This window comes from Arabidopsis lyrata (assembly GCF_000004255.2).
Source record: "Arabidopsis lyrata subsp. lyrata unplaced genomic scaffold ARALYscaffold_6, whole genome shotgun sequence".
Lineage (NCBI taxonomy): Eukaryota > Viridiplantae > Streptophyta > Magnoliopsida > Brassicales > Brassicaceae > Arabidopsis > Arabidopsis lyrata.
In genome coordinates this window covers 23,733,263-23,753,251 of record NW_003302550.1, presented here as the reverse complement: position 1 = coordinate 23,753,251, position 19,989 = coordinate 23,733,263, and the positions used below count along the sequence as shown (strand labels likewise).

Sequence of the window (19,989 nt, the reverse complement as noted above, 5' to 3'; positions counted from 1 at the left end):
AATCACTTGTTATTATGCAAATTATGACTCCATATATAAAATGATTGGATACGAATTGGCAAACAACTCAAAAGAATAAAGGAACATATGTAACAAAAGAGATGACTCAATTATTTATAGTCAAGTAAAAGAAAATTCAATGCTAATAGGATTCGATGTACCAAGTTGCCTCTCTCAATAAGTCTCTCTCAAGTCTCAAAGCCTTAGAGCATAATTGACTCTTCAAAAGAAGACAGGACACGTCTTATGTTTCTTTGCCCTTTTGAATTCTTTAACTTCACCTTCAAATTAAATAGTATCTCTTTTTCTTAGGTTCAGTTTTCAAAATGGATTAATCTAAAAATATCCTTATAAATTAGATATGGTTAAATACTAGTTTTGAAATTTATTTTGTCAATGATGATGATTGAATTAATTTTCCAAAAATTAAGAAATGATTTTTAGTCTTTTTTTCCATATACCATGTAAGTTGAATAAGAGAATCAGGACAGAAAAAAAAAAAGAGAGAGAGAATCAAAGTGTGGTTTGATCTTTGAGTCTCAATGTCTCATTTATATGTATGAAATAATTACTTCACTAAGACAAAGATTTAATAATTGACCCTCACTAAAGAAAGTAAAAAATAACGTAGAACATTTTATAATCATTGTCATTGATCAATGTGTGATTAGATGAACGCGAAGAGGTCAACTTAAGTTGTCTACTAAACCTGACATACACTTGTATAAAATATACTTATAATAAAGGAACGGTCGAAAAAGGTACAAAACAATGTCTTTAAAACTAATTTAAGTTAATTAACTACATTATTAAAGGATTTCTACGCAAGTAGCAGCTGTTGCTAAATGCACTGCCACTAATTATAAATCAAGAGACAAGATTCTGTCGATTAGATCCATGCAAGGAACAAAACCGTATAATTAAGAAGCTTTATATTTTATCGAATTATTGTTGAGTTAACCATGAATACCTAATGCTTATCTATGCATATGCTATGTGCCAATAATTCATCATTACATTCCTTTTAATACGTTATCACATACGTTAATTAATTAGATAAATTAGAAAAACACACATCCTCTATATATTAAAAGAGCTTTATATATTAGGGAAATTGTTAAAAATACCCCTTTTGGTGTGCCCCTTTTCAAAAATGCCCCTTTTAGATGTCCATTTTCAAAAATGCCCCTTTTTAAATCTGAAATTTTTATAAAGTTTTATTAGGTTTATAAGGTACTTATGGATTGTAACTACTACTTGAAGACTCGATCCAAGTATTTATAAGGTTTTATAAGGTGTTTTTAAAGGTTTTACAAGTTATTTTAAAGGATTTTTAAGGTTTTTCAAAGGTTTTACAAGATATTTTAAAGGTTTTTAAAGGTATTTAAAATGCATTTATAAGGTATTTATAAAGTATTTATAAGATTTTAGATATATAGAAATGTAGTTTGTGTATGTTTTAATAATATTACATACATATTTGGATAAATCTTATATTTTTAAGAGCATTTTTTATAAGGTTTTAAAAAAAGGGTATTTTTGAAAAGTGGCATTGAAAAAGTAGCATTTTTGCAAAAGCCCCAATATATTAATAGAGAGTTTTTGGAGTTTATGTGTCAAGCTCACAATTATTCTCATTTTTGTTTTTTTCATTTTATTTTATTATACTATTCATTTTGCCAAACACTTCTAATTTCATATACTACTTATTCTTATTAACTAAACTTAGATTAAATATCTCAAATTTTGAAATAAGAAAACTTCGATAAAATGTTTTTATATATTAAATGCATTGTATTTCTCAATTGAAAAATTAAACCATATAAACATATAGTATATATATATATATATATATACGTTTTAATATCAACAAATTCTTTCATACATTATAAAAATTTAAATTGAAAATGCTAATCTATGAGTCTAAATTTTTTTGAATAACGAAAATACAACTTTATTTGTATCATATAAATAATTAAAATATTTAAAATTCAATTTGTAAGTTTATCAATACACTAAAAGGTTGTATTATTGCATGGTATTCTATTGCACTATTTTAATTAAAATATTTTAGCGCATTTATAAAATTTAGTTTTAACATATCGAAATTCAATATACAAATTTTGATATTTTAAAAAATTGTTTTATTATAAATTAAAGGGAAATTGTTAAAAATACCCCTTTTGGTGTGCCCCTTTTCAAAAATGCCCCTTTTAGATGTCCATTTTCAAAAATACCCCTTTTTAAATCTGAAATTTTTATAAAGTTTTATTAGTTTATAAGATACTTATGGATTGTAACTACTACTTGAAGACTCGATCCAAGTATTTATAAGGTTTTATAAGGTGTTTTAAAGGTTTTACAAGTTATTTTAAAGGATTTTTAAGGTTTTCAAAGGTTTTACAAGATATTTTAAAGGTTTTTAAAGGTATTTAAAATGCATTTATAAGGTATTTATAAAGTATTTATAAGATTTTAGATACATAGAAATGTAGTTTGTGTATGTTTTAATAATATTACATACACATTTGGGTAAATCTTATATTTTTAAGAGCATTTTTTATAAGGTTTTTAAAAAGAGATATTATTGAAAAGTGGCATTGAAAAAGTGGATTAAAAATATAATAGCATAAGATAAATTTTAGATTGAATAGAACGTTTGAACAAACGTTAAACAATAAAATTTATCATACAAACTTCTATAATTAATTTCAAAGCTAAATTCTGTTATACTTGGTTTAAGATATTGTAAAATGGTTTTAAAAAATCTATCATACATCCAAGTATCCAACGATCCTTTTGTTATACAAGTAGAGAAACCAAACGCTTCTCTATTTTATTCATTACAAAATCGCCACGTAGCAGATGAAAATAGGGTTCACTGCACCAGATCATTACCCACTAATCTCCTCTTAAAGACCTTGAAAAATTACATGTAATAATCATTAATCCAAAAAAAGAGAATCTTTTTAAAAATTAATTAATCACTGCTTGTTGTTCAAGAGAGCTGCTCGTAGCTCAGCCGCGTCAATCTCGTTGGAACCGGTTTCGGGTCTGTAATAACCGGTTTTGGGATCTGGAACCCAAGAAATCTTCTGGGTTGATTCTTCCACTCCCTTCTTCTTCATCACAGCCGAAGCAGCAGCTCCACTTCTTCCACCGCTCCCTTGAGCCGCCGTGGCCGCATAACCACGTCTGTTAACACAAAAACGACACCGTTTAGAAAAACAGAGCATAACTACAAAAAAAAACAGAGCAATAGATAGATACTTACCGGAAGATAGCATTGGAGAGTTCACGAGAGACGAAAGCAGATACGATCTTAACGTTAGAGAAAGAACGAGCCATTTTCGAAGTATGTAGTTTCTTGAAGAGAGAAAACAGACAATAAAAGGTTGAAACTTTTTTTTTTTTCTTGTCGCCGCCGCAGAAGGAGAGATTTACCCGAGGAATGAGATTATTACTGCGGCAACGAGATTGAAGAAAGTTGGTTTCGTCTGTGTTCTCTCTCTCAAGCTTTGAGTAGTTTCGAAAATGGCTTGAAGAGATGAGAAGAGAGGAAGAGGAGAGGAAGGTTTATATAGAAGAGAGTGAAGGAAGAGAGGAAATAAAGGAAGTCACTCCGAAATTGTCTTCTCACTTCTCATAAACGGCTGCGTCAATTCTGGCCTTTGAGTCTTTTGACCCATAATTAGCTTTGCTTTTTTTTTTTTTTTATAATTTAAGTCAAAAAATAAATTGGACTTTTTTCTAGTTTAAATATAAATAAGTTTTAAATGTGTGACTTATAAGAGACTTTAATTAATGTTTTATGTCAAAAAAAATTAACTTTATATTTGAAAATGCAAAGTTTTCAGAATTATTATCCAAATATTTTAGTTTTTTTATTACCATTTTATAAATATTAGAACGATTAAAACTGAAACCAGAACACAAACTTACCCACTTACCCATTAAATAAAATATTTTGGTTAAAATTAAATAATCTGAGTATATTTTGAAAATTGTAAACTTAAATCTTAGTAAAAACTAAAAACCATGAAATTTGTATTTTTACGTATTTTTAATTTCTTTTTATAATAACACACAAAAAGGTAAAATGAATATAGAATATATTAATACGAATTTTAATGATTGATGCTAATCTACATGTAGACATGTGTAAAGGGAGATTCGAATTATCGAATAGATTAAAGAAGGTGTTTTAGCATGTCAAGATGCCATTGGTTAAAGTTTCTAATAACTTGAGTGTATAAGCAAATAGTACAATACAAAAATATGTTATATCATCATATACCAAAAAAAAAAAAAAGGTTATATAATATTACAATATAAAAAAGAGAATTTATAGTAACTAGCCATGAATTCAAAAAGAATTAAGAAAATAGCCATGAGCTACAGTACTTTGTTTGTTGGATGTCGGAAAGCTTGTGTAATTATACACATGCCCTTTATAACATGTTTTTTTCTCGAATTACATGTGATAGAATAATATATCTCTTTTTATCATATTATTTTCCGGTATTACACGTTATTTATAAAGAGCACATGATATTTTTTGAAAAAACACTCTATTCAGTTTAATATCTTTCTCTATCATGTTATTTTATAGTAATACACGTTTTTTATTATGATCACATGTGATTTTCTTTAAAAAAAGATTCTTATTTTCTAGTAATTCACGGTTTTTATTAAGATCACATGTTATTTCTTTGAAAAAATACTCTATTCAGTTTAATATCTTTCGCTATCATGTTATTTTGTAGTAATACACGTTTTTTTATTATGATCACATGTAATCTCTTTAAAAAACGATTCTTATTTTCTAGTAATTCACGGTTTTTATTAAGATCACATGTTATTTCTTTATAAAAAGATTCTATTCAAGTTTAATTTTTCCGTAACAATGTTTTTTTAAAAAAAACACTACGTAACAATGTTTTTTCTTAAAAATTCACTACATATTTTTAAATAGTATGTATTTTAGTTAAATATAACATGTGAAATTTAGATCTTACGTGCTATTTTTAAAAATATCACGAAACAATGTCGCCTACTGTAGATCTCAAAACAAACGGAGGATGGTTTTGTTATTTCATCTCTTCAGACAATGTGGATCCATGCTGTTTTCCGACAGCATTTTCTCTCTCTGCTAGTTTCCTAATTTATGTGTTTTATTTGGTTATTCACTAATATTACCCTATAAAAAATCACTAAAAGTATAATATTTTGAGGCGGTGGAGTTTCTATTGATTGGGTTATTGACGACCACTTGCATCGTGAAAGGGTTCTTTGATTCGTGGTTTCGCCCCAAGCTTCATAGTATCACGAGACTCCAGCATCGTGTTTATTTTTTTCTTGGGTAATGGTTTCACAACTTGGTTCCTCTTTCTTTTATTTTCTTTAATACATTTTTTTTTTGTTAAAGTATTTTTTTTTTCTTTAATACATGTACATAACCATAACATTTTTGTTGGATTTCTCGAGATAGTATAACTTTGAAGTTACATACATACCAAAAAAAAAAACTCCCAATTATATAGTCCTCCTATGAGCCAAAAAAAAAGAAGAAAGGTTAGGGGATGGGGACAGGCTGTAATGTTAGGCGGTTGGTATATGAACTGAGAACATGTCTGTTGCCTGTTGGTTCGGTCCATCTACACCACTCAACCATTTGGCCATGTTTCTTTTTTGGCTTTTGCATGTTCTCTCTACTTTTCTTCTTTGGTCAAAATCTCTGTCTCATCTTTTTTACATGGCTTACCGAAAGTTAGTCGTCATGTGAAATTTGATTATGAAAAACTATTTTATATAACTTTATCTTATATTACATCAAATATCGTTATCATCTAACCAGTTTTAAAAACTACTTTAAGAAAAAAAAAAAGTTTTTAAAACTAAACTAGAACCATCCAATTTTACTAGGGTTTTGTTAAGAAAATTCTAACTAAAAATATTTGAAGTGTACAATATTAACAATATATGGGCCAAATTAAATAATAGTGAAAACCAAATCGTTGAAAGCACTTTATATATATCATTGACATTTTTTTTTTTCTTCATTGACATCTTCAAGTTGTGATTATGCAGATTACGGGCTAATGAACATTAATGTTCAGTTTTATCGTTAGTAAATTCTATCATAAATACATGAACCATTTGATCTCATAATAATACTAACCCTACAGCTTCAAAGAAGTTGATCCCATACTATACATAATTTACATGCAATCCAGAACTGTATAGTTTTCTCTTTATAATCCTCAATCAAGCTATTTAACAAGAAGAGTCGATCACAAATCCCATATTTTTATTTAACCAAAAAAAAGAAGAAAAAACCACCACACATATCACATATATTAGAGCATCCTTAACACAAACCATTTAAGTGCCAACACTAATCCTCTAATCCATTTACAATTTGTATGCACGTCCTTGGAAAAATTAGTAGTGGCGGACCATTACCGCCAAAAACTATTTGTATGTTTTTGCTTTCGTTTAACAACCACCAAAATTTTCAGATAATTTGAAAATGTTCTTAAACTATATATTAGTAGTACATGTTAAAACATATTTTTGTCTCTAAAAATATATTTAATCCAATGTACAAAAATTCAACTCTTTTTCTAAAAGTATTTACCTGTTAATGGAACTTTAAGCCTTTTTTCATGATTAATGGTAGGATTAAGAAATAAAAAGGATTAAATTAATTTATTTAAAAAGGTCCGGGGCGAATTTAGGAATTAATCGAAAATTTTGGGGTCTTTTCAAGCTTTAAAAGTTATATGGGTAATATCCGCAAAAATTAACGAAAACTTTTTCAATTTTAGAAAAAATAATTTTGAAAAAAGCCTTAAAGCTTTCGAGGGAAGCCATTGATGAAGAAGAAGAAGAAGACTCTTCAAATGCTCGCGCGAACTCGCTTCTGACGAAAACCATAAAACCGTTCTTTCTTTCTCAGTCTCGTTCCCTTTCCGTCGAACTATTCTCCAGAAGAAGACGAAAATGGCGAACAAGCTCAAAGTCGACGAACTCCGTTCAAAACTCGCCGAGCGTGGACTCAGTACTACCGGAGTCAAAGCCGTTCTGGTATTTCTCTATCTCCCTTTCTCTGAATTGCATTGAAGTCTTCTTCTCTGTTTTGTTGATATTCGGGTTTGTTTTTGGGTGTTTCGTGTAGGTGGAGAGGCTTGAAGAAGCTATCGCAGAAGACACTAAGAAGGAAGAATCAAAGAGCAAGAGGAAAAGAAACCAAGATTCTTCGGATGTTACTGAAGAATCGAACAAATTGATTGCAATTGGCGAATTTCGTGGGATGATTGTGAAGGAGTTGCGTGAAGAAGCTAGTAAGAGAGGCTTAGATACAACAGGAACCAAAAAGGAACTTCTTGAGAGGCTTTGCAATGATGCTAATAACGATTCCAGTGCACCAGTCAAATCCGGTAATGAGTTGTTCTACTATTGATTCTTGTTATGTTGATGTGAATTAATGTTGTTATTGACATTGTGTTTTTAGGGACAGATGGAGCTGAAGATGACAAAAATGGCTTTGAAGAAGAAAAGAATGAAGAGAAAATTGTAACCGCGACAAAGAAGGGTGCTGCGGTATTGGATCAATGGATTCCTGATGAGATAAAGAGCCAGTACCATGTTCTACAAAGGGTAAGAATTATTATGAACCTAATCTTGAGTGTTGCATCTTATTGTGTTTCATGATTGTGGTTAGAAACTGGGATTTTTTTGTTGAATGTTGTAGGGTGATGATGTTTATGATGCGATCTTAAATCAGACAAATGTCAGGGATAATAATAACAAGTTCTTTGTCCTGCAAGTCCTAGGTCTGTCTTCCAAAACCTTCAACAATAATTTCCTTGTTGCCTCTCTTATCTATTGTGCATTATGCAGAGTCGGATAGTAAAAAGACATACATGGTTTACACCAGATGGGGAAGAGTTGGTGTGAAAGGACAAAGTAAGCTAGATGGGCCTTATGACTCATGGGATCGTGCAATAGAAATATTTACCAATAAGTTCTGTGACAAGACAAAGAATTATTGGTCTGACAGAAAGGAGTTTATCCCTCATCCCAAGGCCTATACATGGCTCGAAATGGATTACGGAAAAGAGGAAAATGATTCACCGGTGAGTGTTTCGCAATCCTCACTCCTCAAGTCCTATTTCTTCTTACTATTTGTTGTCTGGTATTATCCAAAGGATCTGCTGGAATGAGGTTTTTGTGTGCATATCTACTTCTTTGTTTTTCAAATTGAACTCTCTTTTTTTTTTTTCCGCTTAATTGAAGTTACATCTTCTCTCATTGTTCAAATGCACTTACTCGGAGTTTCAATTTTTTTTTTTCCAGGTCAATGATATTCCTAGTTCATCTTCCGAAGTTAAACCTGAAAATTCAAAACTTGATACTCAGGTTGCCAAGTTCATCTCTCTTATATGTAATGTCAGCATGATGGCACAACATATGATGGAAATAGGTTTGTAGTCTAACTTTGATCACTTCATTCCAGTGAGAGCATCCATTGGCAGAATTAGCAGTGATTTTATATATCGATACACTATCTCTTAGTTTTGGTGTCCTATTACCTGCGTTTGTACTTCCTCTCTTTTGTCCCATCCATTTGTTTGTCATTTTCCTGGTTTCTTTACTTCTAGCTGATTTTTCATACATCCTCTCTCAAATTTATAAAATTTGGAATTGAAGGATATAATGCTAACAAATTGCCACTCGGCAAGATAAGCAAGTCGACAATTTCAAAGGTAAAGATAGTAAACAGTTTGTTTGGTCTCATTTCCGTAAATTATAGTTTGGTGCGATTTCAGATGATATCTCCTCTTCAATCTGTCTAGGGTTATGAAGTTCTGAAGAGAATATCGGAGGTGATTGACCGGTTTGATAGAACGAGGCTTGAGGAACTGAGTGGGTATGTATCTGGTTAATTACTAGACTACATGTCACGTTTAGTTGATTATATAACTGTTTCCCACAAAGAAATTAGATTTGAAATAGTCTAACTTTGTTTATCATTGATGCAGAGAGTTCTATACTGTGATACCCCATGATTTTGGTTTTAAGAAAATGAGTAAGTTCATCTGCATTTTACATCTGTGCTAAAAGTTTAAGATATATATATAACCAAACATTCACTAACATCTGAATTCGGAGTTGTAACAGGTCAGTTTGTTATAGACACTCCTCAAAAATTGAAACAGAAAATAGAAATGGTAAAATTTTCTACTGTTGCCTACTTGACTAGTTTTGGTCTTCAGAAATGGTTGGTTGCTACATGTTTTGTGTAGTTTTTTATATATTTTTTCTTTTAATGTAAGGTTGAAGCATTAGGTGAAATTGAACTCGCAACAAAGTTGTTGTCGGTCGACCCGGGATTGCAGGTAAGTCAGTCAGTCTATGTGGTTTGAAGGCATGAAATCAATGATATGACATTACTTTTTGCAATGGCTGTAGGACGATCCTTTATATTATCACTACCAGCAACTTAATTGTGGTTTGACGCCAGTAGGAGCCGATTCAGAGGAGTTCTCTATGGTAAATTTTCGTTTTTGTGAACTTTGAACAAAATCTTTGATACCCGAGTATCTCAAACATATCTGTGTTTTAAACCTTTTACTGTCTACTCCTTAAAACCAAAATCAGGTTGCTAATTACATGGAGAACACTCATGCAAAGACGCATTTGGGATACACGGTTGAGATTGCTCAACTTTTTAGAGCTTCGAGAGCTGTTGAAGCTGATCGGTTCCAACAGGTATGTGATGGTATTTCGAGCTTGTCCGTCTCGTACACATTATTCTGATTTCTCATTTTGGCATTGTTGAGACTTTACTTTTTCTTCATAGTTTTCAAGTTCGAAGAACAGGATGTTACTCTGGCACGGGTCACGTCTCACTAATTGGGCTGGTATTTTATCTCAAGGTAACATGTTTCTCTTTTTCCTCTTAGTGTTTACTTTTTTCCTTCTCCTCTTGGGGGATTTTCAATTGCATAGTGAAATGAACTACTATGAGACACCAAACAGGTCTGCGAATAGCTCCTCCTGAAGCACCTGTAACTGGTTACATGTTTGGAAAAGGTGTTTACTTTGCTGATATGTTCTCCAAGAGCGCGAACTATTGCTATGCTAACACTGGTGCTAATGATGGCGTTCTGCTCCTCTGCGAGGTATACTCGCTTCTTGTCTCTATTCATATGGAAAACAACAAAACTCCTATCTATCAACAGGACCTCTATAGCATTCAACATAACTACCCTTATCTTTCGTAATGATAAAAACTTCTCTAGGTTGCTTTGGGAGACATGAATGAACTTCTGTATTCAGATTATAACGCCGATAATTTACCCCCGGGAAAGCTAAGGTACGAAGATAATCTCAGTTTACACAAGTTCCTTATCTCAAACCGCAATGAATTATGATTTACGATATTTGTTCTATACCTTGATTTGCAAAATTGATGGTTGCAGCACAAAAGGTGTGGGGAAAACAGCACCAAACCCATCAGAAGCTCAGACACTAGAAGACGGTGTTGTTGTTCCACTTGGCAAACCAGTGGAACGTTCATGCTCCAAGGTTTTGTTTTGCTTCGACACATTTAAAAAATCCAACTCGCTCAAATTGAAAGTCAAATTTATAATGAATTGATTGATTTTTGCAGGGGATGCTGTTGTACAACGAATATATTGTCTACAATGTGGAACAAATCAAGATGCGTTATGTGATCCAAGTCAAATTCAACTACAAGCATTAAAACTTATGTAATTCATAATAGACTAGCTTTTGTATTTTGCTTGGGATTTGACCCAATTATTTATCCAAAAACAGCTTTTTATTGTATTTCTTTCAAACTTGTCAATCTGATTTAGTGATTTCGCACCTAATTTCTTGGTTTTGACAAAAAAAAAAAAAAGAAAATGACGGTTAAATCATAACCGCAAACCATGCCGAATTTTATCCGGTTTAGTTGGTATATTATTGAGAAGAAGCCCTACAAAAATCTCAACCGAAGTTGTCAAAAAAAAAACAAGGCAGAGGCAGCCATGGGAGAAAAGAGGAGATCTAGTTCGAAAACCCTAGCTAAGAACAAGAAGAGGAAAGGTCCTCATTTACCTAATTCGATTCTCAAGACTATTGCCAATGAGAAACGTCCTTTGAACTCCGACGAAGAAGACGATGAGATCCATTCCGATGATGAGAACGTCGATATGTATGAGTACGAAGAAGCTGAGCCTGAGGAAGAGTCCAAGAAAAACAATCGCTATGACCGTGTCGATAACTACGAATACGAGCTTCCCGAGGACTTCGAGGTTTTATTCTTTTTTTTCTCATCGCCGCCGCCACTGTATGGATTGCAAGTTTTGAACTTTAGTGATAAAAGACATATTTTGGTTTTAGCTCAATTAGGGTTTTTGCGTATTGGACTTACGCTATAACAAATTGGTGAATCAAAAATTGAGAGAGTTTTTAATTGATTGATTGGTAATGAGAGTCAGATGATGATGACGATGGTGGTAACAGCGACAATGAGGATGGTGCAGGTGATGATGATAGACACACTCGTATGTTGCAAGACCTCACTGGAATGCCAAGTGCAGCCTTTCAAGGTACTGATAGTAAAGACTTTAGACTTTTTTTTTCTCTGAGTTTTGCTTTTAGCTTCTGTACATTGCATTTTTTGTAGCTGTTATGTTTTTTTTTTTTGTTTACAGGAGAGAGTAAGAGAAGACCTGTACTCTTTACTGAAGCGTATCCAGAGTCTGAATTCAATCCTACCCGTGATGTTCTGGAGGGTAAAGGCCTCATTTCAGTTGAGGACCTTTTGGCGCCTCTTGAAGGAAAACCTGGGTTTAATGATCTTAAGAAGAGGATCAACCGGATGCAGAAAGATACTCAGTCTGTTGTTCATGCTCCTCTGCCAAAGCCAGAACGAGAAAGACTGGAACGGAAAGCTGTGAAAGGACTAGTTGAGAAAGAGTTTAATAAGTGGGTGCATCTGGTCAAGAGGAATCGGGAGGCACCAACTGTTTACTTCAACCAAACTGTCAGTGTTGGGTACTCTACAGTTGGCGCAATAGCATCAGAGTTTCAACCCAGGACTGAATTTGAGAAGAAAATGGCTTCTGTACTCAATGATAACGAGCTTGGGGAGGCTCACAAAGATGATGGCGCTAAGCTTCTTGAATTGAACGAGGCAAGTTCTGTGATCTAGTTTTTTCCTGCACACAGCTTATTTGACTTATAATATAATCTGGCATGTGGCTGCGTTGAAGATAGTTTATATGAATATCTGATGAAACCTTTTGGATTAACTTTTGATCTGGCAGGTGTCAATGGAAGACCACATCAAGTACCGTGACCACATTGCCAAGATGCGGAGCCTGCTCTTCCGCCATGAACTAAAAAGTAAACGAATCAAGAAGATTAAGTCTAAAACTTATCATCGCCTTAAAGGCAAAGACCTGAAGAAGTCGGCGATGGGAGCATTAATGGACCTAGAAATGGCTAAAGAAGAGGCTATTAAGCAGGAGACTAGACGAGTAGAGGTGAGTCTCAAATTTCTTCTACCTGCACAAAATTTCTCATCAAGCACTGTCAAGTAATAAATAGTCTTGTTTGTGCTCATGAAGGAACGGATGACGTTGAAGCACAAAAACACAGGAAAATGGGCCAAACGCATGTTAAGCCGTGGACTGAATGAGAGATATGATGGAACTCGGGCAGCTATATCTGAACAACTTCAGATTAATGCCACTTTGTCACGAAAGATGAACTCCACGAACGATGGAAGTAGCAGTGATGAGAGCGACGATGAGGAAGAGTTGAGTTGTGGTTCAGATCTGGATACTCCTTCTAAATTGATAGCAAAAGCGAGGGAGAAGACACTGAAAACTGTGGAAGATGATGAAGTACCCAATTCTGGTCTTCTTTCATTACCTTTCATGGTAATTCTTGCTTTACTTTCTCAAAACATTTTTGATAATTTTATTCTGGTTTTCCTTCATTCGTTAGACTCAGTCTAATGTTTTTTATTTGATTAGGCTCGTGCTATGAAAAAGAAAAACGAGGAAGTTAATGAAGAAGCTAAACGTGCATTTGAGGAGTATGAAGAGTTGGAGAATTCTGGTGGAGCAGAAAATCCTAGAAAATCCGCAGATGTTAGTGGTAGAAGAGTATTTGGTGCCACCTCTAAAGTCGAAGCTCCAAAAGAGTCTAAAAAGGACTCGGACAACTTTTATGACAACAGTGATAGTGACAATGATATGGAAGGCATAGAAAATAATGACCTTGGGGGTATTGGAGATACTGCTTCACCTGCTAGAAACACTGGAGCCATAACAGAGGCTGAGGTACCATGGGCTTTCCCATTCAGTTAGTCACAATGGTTCTCTCTTTGCTCCTGTTCAACTCCCTCATAACAATTTTTTTTGTTTGTAGAAGCTCGATGATGATGTTGAAAATCCAGTTTCTAAGACAACATTTGATGTTGCCTTATTTGCGTCAGGCTCTTGGAAGAAGGTTCGCTTTGACAATATTCAAATCAGGCATCGTTTCCGTTTATGTTATCTTTGATTAACTTGTTTTTCTATGTTGTGTAGATGAAAGGCTGCCAAAATGCAGAATCCAAAAAACCTCCAAAGACACATAAACCAGTTTCAAAGGGCCAAGATAAAAAGGTTTGGTTTCCTAAAACTTAACCTACCTTTTCTATTTTTCTTCTCCTCACTTCTGTGTTTTTTTTTTCTTTCTTTACAATTATTGAAGGAATCAAGAGATGAAGAAAGTGAAGATTCCGAGAGTGAAGCAGAGCAAATGGTTGATGGGATTTTGACATCTGCTTCAAAGGAAACCTATGAAATTCCTTCTCAAGCAGAGCTTATACAACGTGCTTTTGCTGGTGATGACGTTGTTGATGAATTTGAGAAGGATAAACAAGAGGTTCTAAATCAGGAAGTTCCTGAACCGGAAAAACCAGTTCTAGTTCCTGGTTGGGGACAATGGACCAATATCCAAAGAAAGAGAGGTTTACCTTCATGGATGGTTAGAGAACATGAAGATGCAAAGAAAAAGAGAAAACTAGATCTCAAAACAAGGAAAGACTATCGTCTCAGAAATGTTATCATATCAGAAAAAGCCGATAAAAAGGTCAATGTCTCGCTTGATATCCCAATCCCTCAATTTGTAATCATCCCTTCATGCTTACATTATCTTTTTTTGACAGGCTGACAAACTTCATACGACGACTCTACCTTTCCCATATACATCTAAGGAAGTTTTCGAGCATAGCATGCGAATGCCTATAGGACCCGAGTTTAATCCTGCGACTATTGTTGGAGCTCTAAACCGACCCGAGGTTCGTTTTTATTATTTTGTTAAACTCAGTAGCACCCATGTCTTAAAATGTTGCATTTCTTTTGACCTCGTGCCGTTTACCTTTGTATGCAGGTTGTGAAGAAAGCTGGTGTGATAATTAAACCGGTCAAATTTGAGGAAGTGAATCCAAATGAGAAAGTTGATGAAGAAAACCCTCGAAGCCATCAAAAACAAAGACCCAAAAAGGGTAGTAAAACCAGTAAAGGTCAAAGCAAAATTAAGTCCAAGCTAAAGACTAAAGCTTAGCTCCCAAGATTTTTGTTTTCTCAAACTTGTTTAGACACAAATTTTGATCCGAAAAGAAAAAGTTTTGCTTTGTAATTTGTCTTATTTATTAAGAGACATATTGTTTGTTTCTTTCAGAGCTCTTCAAATCCTTGTTCATCTCCGTCTTCTTCCACTCTTTGAAATTCTTGTCTCCATTTCTCCATCTGCAAGATTTTTACAATTAACTGAGATGATTAAGTAATAATAATGGAGGCCTCGCCACTTAATAGAGACATAGGACATTCATTACCTGATCATCTGAAAACTTGAGCTGTTGTGCGATAAACAGAACCGTGTCATGGTTTACTGGTGAAGGTAATGCAACACCTAAACTCGCAGCAATCTCTTCATAGCTAACTACTTTCACCCGAAAACCATTGCTCATGAACAGTTTCTCCATCCAATTTGACAAATCTGACTGCATTCAACACCGCGTAAAGATTATAAATCAAAGGATGGATAGTTTAGTATAAGGTAGAAGTCCACAGATAGTTAAGAGATCAAAGTGACCTGGAGTGTTATATTTGTAGGCAATTCTCCTATGAGATAGCATTCATTCATGGCCAAACTACTAATGGCTGATAGAATAGCTTCAAAACCTGATTGTGACTCGTAAGGTAAACCCTGTTATGAATAGGATGAATCATGTCAACATATAACATTCATGTAAATTGCCTGGAAGAAGGGAGATATGATGAAAAACACAACACCTGCATTGCCCATATACTTGGTCGATTCCCACTAAACCCTTTGGAGCGTAAACGTTGCTCTATGTTCCCGGATTCCACGGGAATGTGAAAGAATAAGCAACTTTTAGGGATCCTAGCTCCCACGCCTGGATCAGTTAAAGGAAACAATATCAAACCATGGAACGTTTTAACAAATCCCAAACAAAACTAGGGATCATCAAGTTCCTGGAAATGAAGTTCGAAATCAAAATGGACGCTTCAAAGCAAAGGAAAGCACAAACCTTGAAGCTTTTCAGATGCTATTTCAAAAACCTTTTCAGGTGATACATCAAAAATCATAGTGGAAGTTGGCCAATTAAGCCTATAAGGTCGAGTATCCATGCCATCTGTGAACAAGACAACCTGCAAAGATGTAATATCACTTACACATAAACAATTTAACTTCCATTGTGTGATTCTAGTGAGAGCTTGAAATCAAACTCATATTCGAGAATGACAATATGAAGTAAGTAAAAGTAACCTGCTTTAGCCCATCAATGCGTTTGGCTATATCTAACAACTTGTCATCGATAAACTTTGTTGCAAGACAGTAATGTTGTTGTTCATTGGTGTCCAATTCCTTCTTTGGGTAAGGAGGTAAGAAACAAGCGGCATATGGGTCGATGAATAGAGGCTCTGCGTGCAAAAATTAGAAAGCTTTTAGTCAAAATTCTTCAAGAAACTAGTTGATCAAGCAATTGGTATGTGTTCGACGAAATGCCTAAGAGAATGTCAAATCACAAACACCAGCAGTTTTGAGGATAATCTGTTTGAAAAATGAACTCTTTGAGTAGAAAATGAGAGAAATTGCTTGCCTGTTCGATTGGTTTCTCGCAGACGAAGAGATGCTGAATCTAAAGCTGATTGAATCAAAGGGTCGTTTTCTTCTCTACGCTCTGCTCGTAAGGAACGAACTGCGGACCTCGGAGTTCGACAACGACGGAGTGCGGTGGCCGGAAAGTGTAGAGGAGGAGCACATAGACTCTGCATCCGTAATGATATTGCTGACTTTTTGAATGAAGAAGAAGCTAACACCTCTGACGGAAGCAGAGGTTTCAAGTAGATCATAATTTTTTTTGTAATTCTCAAACCAACTCCGGTTCAACTAGTAGTCTTTATAGTTAACTCCAATAACCACCGGTTCACCAGATGATTCATGTTCACAAACCCATCAGATAGTAATCAACAGTTTTTGTAGTCATGTTGTATTCTTGGGCGATTGCACAAAGTAATGTCAAAGATCTCTCTAGCTTATTTATTATATTCAATTCATCTAGAGGACTCTCCAAGCTTTGTGTTTACAAAATTATACTTCTATAACCATTTCTTATCAACCACCTCTACTTTGAAATACAACATCATAAAGCGTAAGCCGGTCCATAAAGTTACAATCAACATGGTCCTTATCATGTGCAAACAATTTCTTTCTACATATGTAATGTAAACTATGTAAGACATATAACTGTTCTAATATTCAAAATCACCTCCCTCCAGAGAGTATAGAATAAGCAATCGAAGATCCACTGGTACATGTGCTTGACTCACTAAATCCTTGGTGGATTCCCAACATTTTCCCACTCCCACGGAAGTCCAACGGCGATAAATCTGGTAAGATTGCATCTCCCCTTAGATACTGTAGCACTTGTCTCATTGTTGGTCTAACTTGTGGGTCGGAGTGAGAGCATAACAAACCTAGCTTCAAAACCATTTCGACCTCTCTTTGGTCATAGTCCGATCGTAGTTTCGGATCCGTAGCATCCAAGATGTTTCCTTCTATCCAAAACCCAAAAACCAAATCCACGAGCAAGACGCTCTCATCACTCTCGATTTCAATCTCGATAGGACGTCTGCCGCACGCAACTTCTAGTAGGAGCACCCCAAACGCAAAAACATCAGTAGCGGTTGTGGCCCGTCCTGTTCTGACATGATCGGGGGCTAGATATCCCCAAGTTCCAACGACACGCGTTGTTTGAGGATCCGAACCGTGATCGCACAACCGAGCTAAACCAAAATCCCCGAGTCTCCCATTGTACTCCGCGTCTAACAAGACGTTGCTGGCTTTGATGTCGCGGTGAATCACCACTTGTTCCCATTCCTCGTGGAGATAGAACATGCCCGACGCCACACCTACAATTACATTAAACCTCTGTTTCCAATCGAGGGTTACCTCGGGACAATCGTACAAATACTTGTCTAAGCTTCCATTGGGCATGTAATCATACACCAGAAGAAGCTCGTCTCTACGACGGCAATAACCCAAGAGAGGAACTAAGTTCCGATGACTCATCCTACCAATACTCACAATCTCAGCCACAAACTCTTTCAACCCTTGTCGAGATTCATTCGACACTCTTTTCACGGCAACCTCCTTCTTCGTCGTCGGCATGACACCTCTATAAACACTCCCAAACCCACCTGATCCAAGAAGGTCCTTATCCTTGAACCCTTTAGTGGCATAGTACAAGTCCTTAAACCTTAACCGGTTCTTCCCAAACTCTGTTTCCCAATCTTCAAGCTCCTCCGCAAACTTTCTCCTCCTCCTCACGATAAAGCGCACGAGGAAGATAAGCAAGACAACAAACAAGAGAGGAATCAACAAAAGGGAAAATAACGGCATCCGGTTCTTATAAAACCTCTGTAATCTCGTTGGCCCGACCCTCGGAAATTTCGGAATTTTCGATAAAGTCAACGGAGGAGCTGTCTTCCCCTTCACCATGAAACTCCACCCAAAAACAAAATGTTCCGACAAAACATAACCAGTCGCAGAAGAGAAACCTAAGTACATATCTTGCAAGAAAACCGAAGATAGATCTCTAACAACAGAAACAAGCGGTTTCCTAGGTTTAACCTCACCAAACGGAGCCATAATTACATCGATTTGATTAGTACGATCATCGTAATCAACCCAAACTTGCATCCGTTTACGACTTATCAAAGTCAGATTATTAAACCGACCGTTCTCGTCCCAATACCCAGCAGGCGAGCTTCTAACCGAGGTCAAGCTATTTATATTGATTCCCACATGGTTATCGTTCGTATCATTAAACTCAGGGTTCATGATCGTATCAAATTCGACAGCGAGTATATGATTCGTATCGTTACCGTTGTTGGTGCTGTTAAAGAGACCGAGGTATTGGCTGGCCATGGCGGATGAGAGGACGGGTTTAGGAGCGATGAAAAAGGCCATGCCATGGCCGCTAATCGTCGGGATCCCAGAGTAGATACCGATGACGAAGGTTGTGGAGAAGGACGAGACAGTATCGTTTGGAGAATCTTTGAACCGGATTGGTTCGGTGTAGAAAGCGTGACCGGTACTTATCACGGTTTTGTCGGTTAGTTTCAAGATACCGTTTGGTGTGACTGTGGCAATCCCTTGGATGGATATGTTAGTTGGTGGACGATGGAAGCTATTGTAAGTGAAGTCGAGAATTTGAGAAGATGACTTTAAGGGTTGAGAGAGTAGGACGAAGAAGAAGAAGATGGTAAAGAGCTTGAAGAACATGGCTCTGTTTTTTTTTTTTTTTTTTTTTTCTTGTTGGCTTATGGTGGTTTAAGACTTTAGATATTTTGAGTTTTCTAGGAATGTAAGACTAATAATATATGGTGTAGAGAGAGTGTAGAAAAGTCGTATTTTGTTGGTCAAAGGAAAAGTCGTAGTGTTAAACCAAATTAGAGTCATTGTGGAGACTCACGAAGACGGAGACGGGTGATAGTAACGGGCCATACAGGCTTCGATTGGTAATGTTGTGGTACAAACTACAACGTGTGTCTTATTTAGCGAAGCTGACAATATAGCAAACGATAGTCATAAGTGTTTCTTTTAATTTGCATTAACCGCAACCGCAAGTAATGGTGTTACTACTCTGTTTCCTATAATAAAAGAGCAAAACCATGTTTCAAATTACTGTTTCGTATCAAAAATGCATCCCTATCTTTTATTTAGGTTTTGATTCCAACCACGCACGTGGTATCAAATAGATTGAAAAAAATTGTTCACCCTCAGAAATTTTATGACTAAGTCAAAGAGACTAAGGGGGTGTTATTAGTTTGTTAATTTGTAAATTCATATAGAATTTGAAAATTTCTATTAATTATGAAATCAAGATATATGGATTTTGAAATAACATGTGTTTACCCATGGATTTGAATCCTTCTATTTTTCTCTTTCAATTCCATTCAATTCCATTTAAAACATAATTTGGATTCTCAAATCCAAAAACAAATGACTAAACGAATAACATAAGATTTTAACTAGTATTTATAAATCATAGAACCAATAACACATGAATTTAATTAGGATTTTAAAATCAATGATTGAATAACAAATGATTTTTGTTTGGATTTCTAATTCCATATAAATCTATGAACCAATAACCCCTCCTAAGTCTTTTCTTCTAATTTCCATTAATTCTAAATAATTGTGTCACTACTCTGTTTCATATAATATAGGAGCGAGAATAACTTATAATCTGTTTTCCACACTTCAGTAAAATAAAATAGAGATTTTTTTTTCTAAGAAACTTTTGTGTTGAACTCTTCCAACAGTTGAAACCTTATCGGTTAAAAATAACAATAGAAAATATATTAGATGAGAGATAAA

General features: G+C 34.9%; 5 protein-coding genes across 7 annotated transcripts; 2 read left to right on the top strand and 3 right to left on the bottom strand.

Annotated features, from left to right (window-relative positions):
- Positions 1-2,744: 2,744 nt before the first annotated feature.
- LOC9310986 (protein SENESCENCE-ASSOCIATED GENE 21, mitochondrial) lies at positions 2,745-3,562 on the bottom strand. Its single transcript, XM_021023287.1, has 2 exons — positions 3,275-3,562; positions 2,745-3,195 (listed from the first exon to the last, which is right to left on the bottom strand). Exons 1-2 carry the CDS (start codon positions 3,346-3,348, stop codon positions 2,985-2,987), a joined length of 285 nt encoding a protein of 94 aa, XP_020878946.1. The 5' UTR covers positions 3,349-3,562; the 3' UTR covers positions 2,745-2,984.
- Positions 3,563-6,756: 3,194 nt separating this feature from the next.
- Positions 6,757-10,899, top strand: LOC9310985 (poly [ADP-ribose] polymerase 2). 2 transcript variants are annotated; one of them, XM_021020479.1, is made up of 18 exons: positions 6,757-7,089; positions 7,181-7,442; positions 7,523-7,662; positions 7,757-7,838; positions 7,906-8,141; positions 8,362-8,488; positions 8,716-8,771; positions 8,862-8,935; positions 9,048-9,094; positions 9,187-9,236; positions 9,342-9,404; positions 9,478-9,558; positions 9,667-9,777; positions 9,869-9,944; positions 10,048-10,190; positions 10,311-10,384; positions 10,491-10,596; positions 10,682-10,899. In XM_021020479.1, exons 1-18 carry the CDS (start codon positions 7,006-7,008, stop codon positions 10,772-10,774), a joined length of 1,905 nt encoding a protein of 634 aa, XP_020876138.1. In that variant the 5' UTR covers positions 6,757-7,005; the 3' UTR covers positions 10,775-10,899. The 2 variants fall into 2 exon arrangements, with proteins under 2 accessions (XP_020876138.1, XP_002874918.1); XM_002874872.2 differs by having other exon boundaries at positions 6,758-7,089; positions 7,517-7,662.
- Positions 10,900-11,017: 118 nt separating this feature from the next.
- LOC9308912 (uncharacterized protein C57A7.06) lies at positions 11,018-14,782 on the top strand. Of its 2 annotated transcripts, XM_021020476.1 has the most exons (11): positions 11,018-11,391; positions 11,511-11,627; positions 11,733-12,214; positions 12,348-12,566; positions 12,651-12,965; positions 13,062-13,370; positions 13,459-13,539; positions 13,620-13,697; positions 13,786-14,166; positions 14,243-14,374; positions 14,467-14,782. In XM_021020476.1, the coding sequence occupies exons 1-11, from the start codon at positions 11,064-11,066 to the stop codon at positions 14,638-14,640; spliced, it is 2,616 nt and encodes an 871-aa protein (XP_020876135.1). In that variant the 5' UTR covers positions 11,018-11,063; the 3' UTR covers positions 14,641-14,782. The 2 variants fall into 2 exon arrangements, with proteins under 2 accessions (XP_020876135.1, XP_020876134.1); XM_021020475.1 differs by lacking the exon at positions 11,018-11,391 and having other exon boundaries at positions 11,495-11,627; positions 13,462-13,539; positions 14,467-14,715.
- LOC9308911 (putative S-adenosyl-L-methionine-dependent methyltransferase MAV_4873) lies at positions 14,612-16,505 on the bottom strand. Its single transcript, XM_002872796.2, has 7 exons — positions 16,205-16,505; positions 15,871-16,025; positions 15,632-15,752; positions 15,372-15,496; positions 15,172-15,285; positions 14,912-15,079; positions 14,612-14,825 (listed from the first exon to the last, which is right to left on the bottom strand). Exons 1-7 carry the CDS (start codon positions 16,455-16,457, stop codon positions 14,754-14,756), a joined length of 1,008 nt encoding a protein of 335 aa, XP_002872842.1. The 5' UTR covers positions 16,458-16,505; the 3' UTR covers positions 14,612-14,753.
- Positions 16,506-16,686: 181 nt separating this feature from the next.
- LOC9308910 (L-type lectin-domain containing receptor kinase IV.3) lies at positions 16,687-19,185 on the bottom strand. The gene has a single exon (XM_021020477.1). The coding sequence runs from the start codon at positions 18,889-18,891 to the stop codon at positions 16,870-16,872; it is 2,022 nt and encodes a 673-aa protein (XP_020876136.1). The 5' UTR covers positions 18,892-19,185; the 3' UTR covers positions 16,687-16,869.
- Between the last annotated feature and the right edge of the window lie 804 nt (positions 19,186-19,989).